At 41.4% G+C, this 9,122-nt stretch overlaps 1 protein-coding gene across 3 annotated transcripts in view; it reads right to left on the bottom strand.

Moving 5' to 3' along the window:
- LOC112576967 overlaps positions 1-9,087 on the bottom strand; it is a 28,734-nt gene extending 19,647 nt beyond the window's left edge. The window contains exons 1-2 of one of the 3 annotated variants that reach the window (XM_025259870.1): positions 8,174-9,087; positions 275-676 (exon numbers count right to left, since the gene is read on the bottom strand). In XM_025259870.1, the coding sequence (XP_025115655.1) occupies positions 275-532 (258 nt within the window). In that variant the 5' untranslated portion in view covers positions 533-676; positions 8,174-9,087. Of the gene's footprint in view, positions 1-274; positions 3,122-3,335; positions 4,740-8,173 lie in introns of those variants that run through there. The other 2 variants (XM_025259869.1, XM_025259868.1) reach the window with 2 other exon arrangements.
- Between the last annotated feature and the right edge of the window lie 35 nt (positions 9,088-9,122).

A 9,122-nucleotide genomic window follows, 5' to 3' on the forward strand; every position in this document is an offset into this window, starting at 1 on the left:
ATTTTCTTTAAAAATCTAGTTTTCACGCCAATCAGCGATGTTCTGTGCTACGAACTTTAATGTTATTAACGTTTCTTGTGCCGCACCTACGTATGTAACAGGTGCTGGACACATCGTCCGATAAATCATGATTTAGGCCAACAACTTTAATGAAACCCAACCCGAAAAAAACCCTTCCCTAAAAAAGGACAGTACAAATATTAAAAGTGCACGACCAGACCTTTTCCTCCTACTCGCGACAAAGAACGGAAACAGATTCGAGTATAAGTCTTACCTTTGAGGTAAGGTATCCACCGTAGAGGAGAGAGAAGCAGGATAACACAATACACAGAATAAAGATGGCCATATGTAGCGAGTATGATGTTATAATCCATCCCATGACTGAAGGTTTTGAGTTGAAGTTTCTTTCCCAACACTTCTTTCTGGTGACGAAGGAAAGGTATTCCACGAATGACCCAGGATGCCTTGGGTTAGCGAGGTCTGCCAGTCTGTGACGATAAACCGACACCACGCATGCGCACATTGCGCACATATGTAGGACTCGCCTAATTGCGAGAGGGGTGGACGGGCTCTGTGATGGGGGGAGGGGTCTGAATCCTTATTGTCTGATGTGCGTACTGCTATGGGGCGTCAGCAGCCGAATTATCTATGATTGTCTCTCTTGGCGCCGCATACGCTGCAATAAAAAAGAAAGATGGCGATTAGAGAGTTCGTAAGGTCGCCTGCTAAAAACACTCGCTTGTCACCACTGCAGCGAGAGGACTAAAGTTCAGATCTCGTCTTTGGACACTCAGTGACACCTGGTCGTAGGGCTGGCCAATCGGGGTTCTCCGGGTTCCTCCTTCCTCCCTCTCTCCATACAGGGGACACTCACCTCCAAGCAACCCACCAATGCAGAGCTCTCAAGCTTTGCGTGCTATCCATGTTTGATATCATAAAATAAAGGTATTGGTCAATCTCTAACATTTTTTAAAGTTTTCAGGAGAGGGAGTTGTTCGAGACCCCTTTTTTTTCGGAGTTGGCTTCATGTGTGTCAGTGTCCGTCTCCAGTACCTTGCTGGCTTACCTTCCCCAACACGATGACAAGGAAATACAAATTCATGAACGACATAACACTAAACTTTACTGATGCTAGAATTTGGTCGGTCTGGTAAGAGGTAATAGATCCGCCTTGGAGCACGCCATAAGTCAAAGCGCTTACCTGATGAGGTCTTTTGTTGCGGGTCCTGACGGGACAGGAGGGCGGGAACCCTATTACGAAGTTTCCTCTCCCTAGAGCCAGGCCGGAGCTTTCGCTTTAGAAGCCCAGGGTCGGGAGGGACAGAACGAGAAAAGCTTCGGTGCCGGGAGACACGAGTGCGCTCGGGACTCTGCTCCTGGTGCGCTTCCTGGAGCGGTGCGTGGTGCACCTCGGCAGAAGCTTCTCTGTCTCCCGCGTTTTCTGCGTACGGCAGATGAACTCATCATGAGCCGATTGGGTGAGTTGTTCGAACTTCCTGTCACCGTTTTCCAAGCTAGTGGCTGGCCAGCCGATGCGCAAGTGTGCAAAGTGAGTGAGCGACTGGGACTGAGAGATTTTTGTATAGACGCGTGTTTGTGTGTGTGTGTGGGGGAAGACTTATGTGCTGAATCTGTATTTTGAGGGATTTTTATTTGTGTCGTAATGATATGTGCTTAGCGACTCAGTCTGTATTAGGGAGTTCTCTTTGTGTAGGTAAGGTTCCGTGTCTGTCGTAGCAGACGACGCTGCTGGTGGAATGGAACAAGAGACGCTTGAGGGGCCAGCCTTGTGATTCTTAATGCATAGCCGTAGAGTGAGTTGCTCATGTACATTATTTTCTACAGGCTCAACCACCGGATCACTCGATCAATCGGAGTGAAAAAGCACCACACAACCGAAGGATTAACGGACTGCCGTCAGTCAGCACACTGAGGACGGGATGCAGTTAACCACCTGCGTGTGACCAGCCCTGAAGTGTTAGCGGACTGTTGGTCAAGCCCCGAGACTTGTTCTTGGCAATAGTAGGGGGCGTGACACTGTGACTCCCCCGTGGCAGTGAGCGGCGAGCGTCTGAGACAGTGGCCTGGAAGTGGGGGAGACCCTTTTGAACTGCGACGAAAGTTGTGTGACGAGTCCTGCGAAGCCCGATCGTGTTACTCGACATGGATATATAATTGACCAGTGTTGTGTAAACACCGGACTTTTCAGGCAGGAAACATTTCAAACTGAAATTCGGAAGGTTTCTGTCCAAAGACGAGTTATGAGAGAGTAAAATAGAAAGAGTTCTGATGGTAAGTTAGGCAGTATTTTTTTTAAATCTTTCAATATTGTAAAACAAAATAATATCCTAAATTATATAATATTCACCATATAGAATTCATGCTATTGTAGTATAGAATGAGTAGTCGCTGAAAATTAAGATGTTTTGTGTCACAACACTTGTGCATAACCACACATCTGGACATTTTGCGTTTTTTTCTTCCACACAAACTAAACTTGGCTATGCATGTCCTGTTGTCTTTAAACAATTTATATACAAAATGTACACTATTGCAATAGTTCAAAATGTTATATGTTGCATTATTTACTACTCACTGTTTAAAGCTTTCTTTAGTTAGTTTATGGATAAACTAAATTTCTTCTATTTTTTGTTTCCGACATTGGATTTGCCTTTATTTAGCTCCACGCTTCAAGGCTGGCCATCATACCTTATTTATACAGGGCCGCCCACCAACAGGTGGTACAACTCTCTCAAAGGGCTCGATATTTTATTAGTAATGCTATGCTTGCAAAAACAATAAATAAACAAGGTTGTGATGCGAAGTACAAATACTGCGCCCCCTTCTCCCGCCAAGTGACCCATTTACCAACAGAAATATTGGAATAATTAAACATTCGTCGGACCGTAGGAAGAAGAAGAAGATGTCGCCCTTGCGAGAGAAGGTCGTAGTATACACGCTGCTGACTACCAGCATCCATTCGTCTCCAATTACCCCCGAACAGTAGGCAGATCACAGGCACTGCACACCTAGCAAAACCTTTATCTCCCCAGAAGCTTAGCATATGAGAGGTGAGGCGAAACGGCTTCTATCTGAACGGACTGCCCCCCCCCCCCTGCCACTCCCCAACAACAACAACAACAACAAAACAAGCAAAAAACAAAACAGAGAGTATAAAGGAAAGAATGACGATTAGCGCAAATCACATAAATATAAAGACAGCTGAATTTTTAAACTTTATTTAAATTGTTATTTTTTGGTATATGTCTGTGTATCTATTTATTTTTTTACTCATAAGCGGGGATATCAATATTCAACATTTTCAGTTCAGTTACCTGGTGACCGTCAGTTGAGAAGAAAGCTGGGCGGGGAGAAGATTATGGACAAACAGCTTGTAGTCTACACCGAAAGGTCCCATCCCGACAGGTGTGCCTGACAGGTGGGCGGGCGGTACCAGGGAGACTGTAAGACACACTAACAATATTTAGTCGTAAAGTAAACCACCGGTGTCCAGGTGATGCCATAGAGGCATAGAACATCCCAATAGCCAGCCCCGCTAGCGATATTTTTTTTTTCTGCAAAGGAGTTTACAGAAGGAACGAACTTCGGACCCGTTCGGTAATGTCCGGCGGATTCCGAGCGCTGTCTTCGTCCTACTTCTGCATGCAAACTATTAGGATTCAAAAATACAACATGTCGCTGAAAATCTTCAGATAAATTTTACGAAAGCAGTTTTTTTTTATTAACATTTTAGTAAACTGAATTATTTTCAATCTCCGTGTTCATTTGACATACAAACCGTAACAGCTGGGATTCGAAGATGAGACTTGTGGCTTTGAGTCTTCCCAGCGATTAATTTCACGAAAGCCATTGTTTATTAACAGTTTAGTAAAACTGTATGAAATTTTGTACCTCACCAAGCTGCACTCTACTTGTACGGACTTGTGTGTTGCCATGGGACACCAGTCTAAAGGAAAAGCCTTCATTCATCAGGAATGAGGGTATATCGGAGAAAGTATGGCTTTCTCTTGCGCTTTGCTTTCCTATGTTTTAGACACGACGAACCACTTACTTAGGCCTTATTTGAAACAGGTGCTAGTAGAACAGGAAACATCATTAACATAATGACTCACGAGATTTTGACGATAATACAGAGGATATTAAAAGTAAACCTTTTTTGTTTTAGAAAGCTGGCTACTAGTAATCAGTCACAAATATGTATTCAAGACGATGAGCTCACGGCCTATCACGTATCATCGACAGTTAAGAAGATAGACATTTGAAAGAGAAATGGCCTGCAGGAGGCCACGTGAATCTTGCTGATTGAAGCGGAATTAACATGTAGACGGCCTCAAGGGTAGATAAATGATAGTTGTTTCACCAAACTTTATTGACACTGTGTTCTATTCCGGTCTGTTCTGTCAAGTGCTTAATGGGTTCACGCTGGCAAAACACGTGTAAGGACTGATAAAAAATCCTCTACCCAGTCTGGGTTGCGATAACCTTGCGTATTAAAAGAAAACAAAATCAAGAAGTTTTGCCAAAGGGAGTCACGGTTTAGTGAACCTTTACCTTTAACTCTATGACAGAGACACGATGGAAGAGAATGTAAGGGCAACGTTCACATGCAGAACTTTGTTCAGAAAAACCATAGCACTTCCCTGCCGGCAGCAGGACCAATGCGATTGGACATTAACAATAGGCTGAACAATATGTTTGTGTCCATAAATACGTACGTAGCACACGCACGCACGCACAAACAAATAAACAAACAAATAAATAAACAGGAGTTAAAGATATGAAAAGAAAAGGCCAGGACTAGGGGGATTCTTTAAGTAATCCCAGACTAGGCCTGGGAGGTGTCCAAGGTTGATGGCAGAGTATTGCAGACACTGGAGCCAAAGAACTGTCCTATGTGACACGTGACACGTGCAGGAGGTCGGCACGAGTAGAATGGAGAGACCGACTGAGCTGATGGTTGATAACTCAAGAGGTTCTGGTAGCAGAGTAAGCCACTATGTTTTTCTTTAATTTACTATTTTTTTATCATCTTGTCTATACATTTCTCATAGATGTCTGACAAACTTGAAATGCTATATAGTTATTTTCTTTGTTCCATAAATAAATGTATAGCAGGCTCTCGAATCTTCGTTCGATCTGTAGTGATCAGGGCCAAGAACTTTCTTGTGAAATCTACCGTAACATCTCTTTCAGCCCAAAAGATAACACAGAAGCAAAAACTGACCAGTATGGCCCTTTGAGCCATTTCCCGACTTGAAATGAATTCAAAACATAAATTAAAAAAAATATTACTCATACTTTTATCTTTATAAACGAAGACAATTATTTTCTTTTTGAAGTCCAACCATCTTTCTTTTTTTTGGGGGTATCATTGTCCACGTGTTTCTAATTTCCATGCATCAATTGCAAATATAAATATGATATAAATCTTACCTTTAAGACACAGTCTTTAATGGCGATGAGAAATAAGTGGAACAGAGGAGCACACAAAATAAAGACAGTAATTTTCCACCTGTACGATGATAGATAGCATCCAGTCCATAGCTGAAGGTTTATGTGGAGGAGCAAGGAATAGTTAGGAAATACAAATGCGTTGGGCACACTGTCCGGTCAAGGACCTATGATGACTTGAGTAGGTCAGACTCACGACTGCGTGAAGTTTCAGTGAGTCTCTGACGACTGACTGAGTCAGCACATGAGTAACATTGATCACTCAGGACTCACACACACCTAACACGGGGGTGAACGGGTTTTATGATGAATACCTTAGAGCGCTGTCTGAAGAGATGAGCCATAAAACTGTTGGCTGTGTGAACAGATAAACAAGGTATAAACAAACCACAATTGTGCCTTGAAGCTTTCAAATAACTTATAGAACAATGGAGTTTAGAACAATGAACTTTTGGTAAATCTTGCTTTTAGTCTGTCGCTGTTATTCAACGACTGTCCGACCATCTTTGCAACCAACTCCAGATTAAAATCATGATTTATCAGAGTCTGTTTAGCCCCTCGGTTTCTACGCTAAATACGTTTGTGATTATACCTTCTCTCTCTCTCACACCATTTAATGCCAACCTCCTTTAAAGAATCATAAATGTAATAAAATTTTAGAAATTTTTCTCTCGAGTCTATAGTTGTATCTTGGTGGTTATTCTAGTACGGTTATCTGACATTTCAAGTCAATATCGAAAACGAGAAATTTGCAAAATGTTTCTGTGTGTAACGTGTGCGTGGGGACCAAGGTGGATGAGGCAGCGACCAGTCTATGAAATAAAAATTATAATAACCTTGTTCTACTCAGTTGTGGATATATAGATAGAGGTGAAGCACAAGGCACTATGATGTTTAGGTAGTCAGACTTACCCCGGTACATGTCCCTCACATGTCCAGTTCCCCGGGGACAATGTTTGGAGATAAAGCACTTCAACCTTTTACCTTCTGTTTAAGTTCTTTCTTCTGATCTTGTATTTTTTAGAGCTACTGTATGTTTTCTGAAGCATGCTGGGTTTTTTGCGCCCCTAGATTGATTTTCTTCAGTTAAAAAAAAACAAACATTATTGACAATCATTTTTCATCTTGTACTAGTTTCAGCCTTGCCACTTTCTTCTAAATCCTTTTTTCAATATCTGTCATATGCAATGTGGGGGAAAAAATCGAAATCGTCCATACTTATCCAGCGAGATATAGATACATGTGTGTCTGTGTGCGTGCAATGTACATACATGTTTGTTTGTTTGTGTGTGTGTTCAAGAAGGTGCATTTGATACCTGCCATAAGAAGGTGTGTGCTCGTGCACGTACATGTATGAGTGTGTGTTTGTAAAGTGCTTTGAGTCCGGCTGGTGTTGGAAAAAGGCACTAAAAAATGCATTTAAGTTCGTATCAATAAACAGAGTATGATGGAGAGATGCTATTAAAACAACTGTCGCCAGTTGTAACCGTCAGAGAATGCATGTCAAGGCCGTGAGAAGATAATCGGTTAGTCATGTTTGGTGTAGCCTTATTGTTTGTCCTGAACTCGGCAGCTCCATCTTTTGCTTGTGTCCTGGCACAACTGGACGAATTATTTTTTTTCACTCTTTCCCTTGCTTATGTTGTTTTATTGCAGAGAGTGAGTTCTGGAAAGGGAGCTGCTTTTAGTATTTTTTTGTATTCATGATTCTACTAATATAAATTTATTCTATGGAGGAGGCCACCATTCTCGTGCTCCAATCTGAGATGGTCAACCAACTCGGTGATTCTTCCATGCACTTCATTCATACCCGGATAGAACTGTTTTAACAACCGGAAAAACAGCAGAAAATTTACGATTGAAGATAAAAGCAAAAACACTTCAACAGCAGGTAGAACGCATAAAGAATACATAAAAATATTTTCTAAATAAATAAATTACTTTTACAGCGAAAGTATCTGGCGGATCCAATCCAAAAAAGGATCCAATCAAAATCTCTGAAAATACCGTGTTGTTGTCGCAGCTGAACCGGAAGTTGTATACAACCAGTAAAAACTGCCTACAAGGTTAGTAAAAACCCAAATGTCTTAATGAAGTCGTGTAATGGCGAAACTGTATAAAATGTTTTCCTGATTTGACCAGAGGAAACCGCTTTCCAAGATTATCTATCTGTCTTTTCGGATTGACGATCTGGACTGAGTTATGCATGTTTTGGTATTTGCTCATTCCCTTTTGTGGATTATGAAACTTCTTGAACTTATTAAGGGAAAAATAGCTCTAAAAACGATTAAAGCAGAAACAAAACTCTCTTTAGAAACAAAGAAAAAAGATCAGGCACTGAAAAAGATGAAGAACAGGAAATAAACTGTTTTAATGCAGAACAAAATCCTAAAAGGGAAACAAAACGTTGTTTTAAAAGAATACGGGGGTGGATAAAACCACCCAAAGTAAAATGTTCGACAGAGTGAAAAGAAGTAACTCAATGAAAGGAGAAATGAAAACGAGAACTAGCAAAAATATGAAATTAGCTATTACAAAAAAGAAGTCGGAAATCGGGAATGGTGAAATGGAAAAAAGATTTTGTATGAAAACATGAAAGAAGATAAGGAACTGTCTCTGAAATCCAATGTAATAAAAATGTTCTTATTTAGTAAACAAATAAAGGTACGCTACTGCTGTTAAATGGAAACAGGACACTTACAGGTTGCCGCAAATAGTAGGGCATAAGCATCCCAAGAAAAAAGCCTCGTGCATCCAGGATTTGAATGAGTACACGTGTCAAACGTCTAGTAAATTCCTCATTTTCAGTCCATGACATCTACCCACACTTCTTGTATAATTTATCCTGCAAAGTGGATGAGGGCATTTTTCAGACTGCCGCAGTTGTTGAGTGTAAACATACATCACTTTGCTTTTTATCGGCCGAACCTCATCCCTTTTGGCCTCAGCGACTGCTTGGGTAGAGAATGCACATCTCACTACCTGATGATCGATGAAGTCGCCATATTTGACCCCACATTGTGACCGAGTGCACGGCGAGTCGCTAGGGCGGACACCCTACACCTGGGACGCGACTACAGTCTGGTTAGTTTAACTGCTTCATGCACACGGCCACTGCAGTCGTTTGTGAAACTCTGCACTGAGTGCACATCATTATATAGAACCTGCGGCTTTGTGATCGTTTCCTTCTTTTCAGTTCGTCAGCTTGTAAAATGGACGGTTTCTGTCTGACCAAGTTTTTGGAATTTTCGTTTAGTTCCTCGTGTGTGTGAGAGGGTAGAGGGGGAAGAAACTAAAGAATGATAAGAAATGTTGGCGGCTGTTTCTTGGAGATTATTGTAAAGCTTTTCTGTTGAACAGCGTCCGGTGTTCGTATTTCTTTTGGGCTAATTAATTTCCTTGGTATTATATATCAAAAATATCTTGTCAGTCTCTTTCAATCAAGAGATGTTAAGTTAGTTTCAGTGAAAAGTCGGATTTGCAGGGACAAACTTTCTCTTCACATTGGTGAGCTGAGATATGATGGTGAGCACCTCTATACATTGATGACCTGAGATGTCATTATGAACAAGTCTCTCGACATTGCGCAACCTGTATCCTACCCTCAAGCATACATACGTGCATAAAACAATAGGAAAGTTTTTGAAACT

This window comes from Pomacea canaliculata, linkage group LG12, assembly GCF_003073045.1.
Source record: "Pomacea canaliculata isolate SZHN2017 linkage group LG12, ASM307304v1, whole genome shotgun sequence".
Classification (NCBI taxonomy): Eukaryota; Metazoa; Mollusca; class Gastropoda; order Architaenioglossa; family Ampullariidae; genus Pomacea; species Pomacea canaliculata.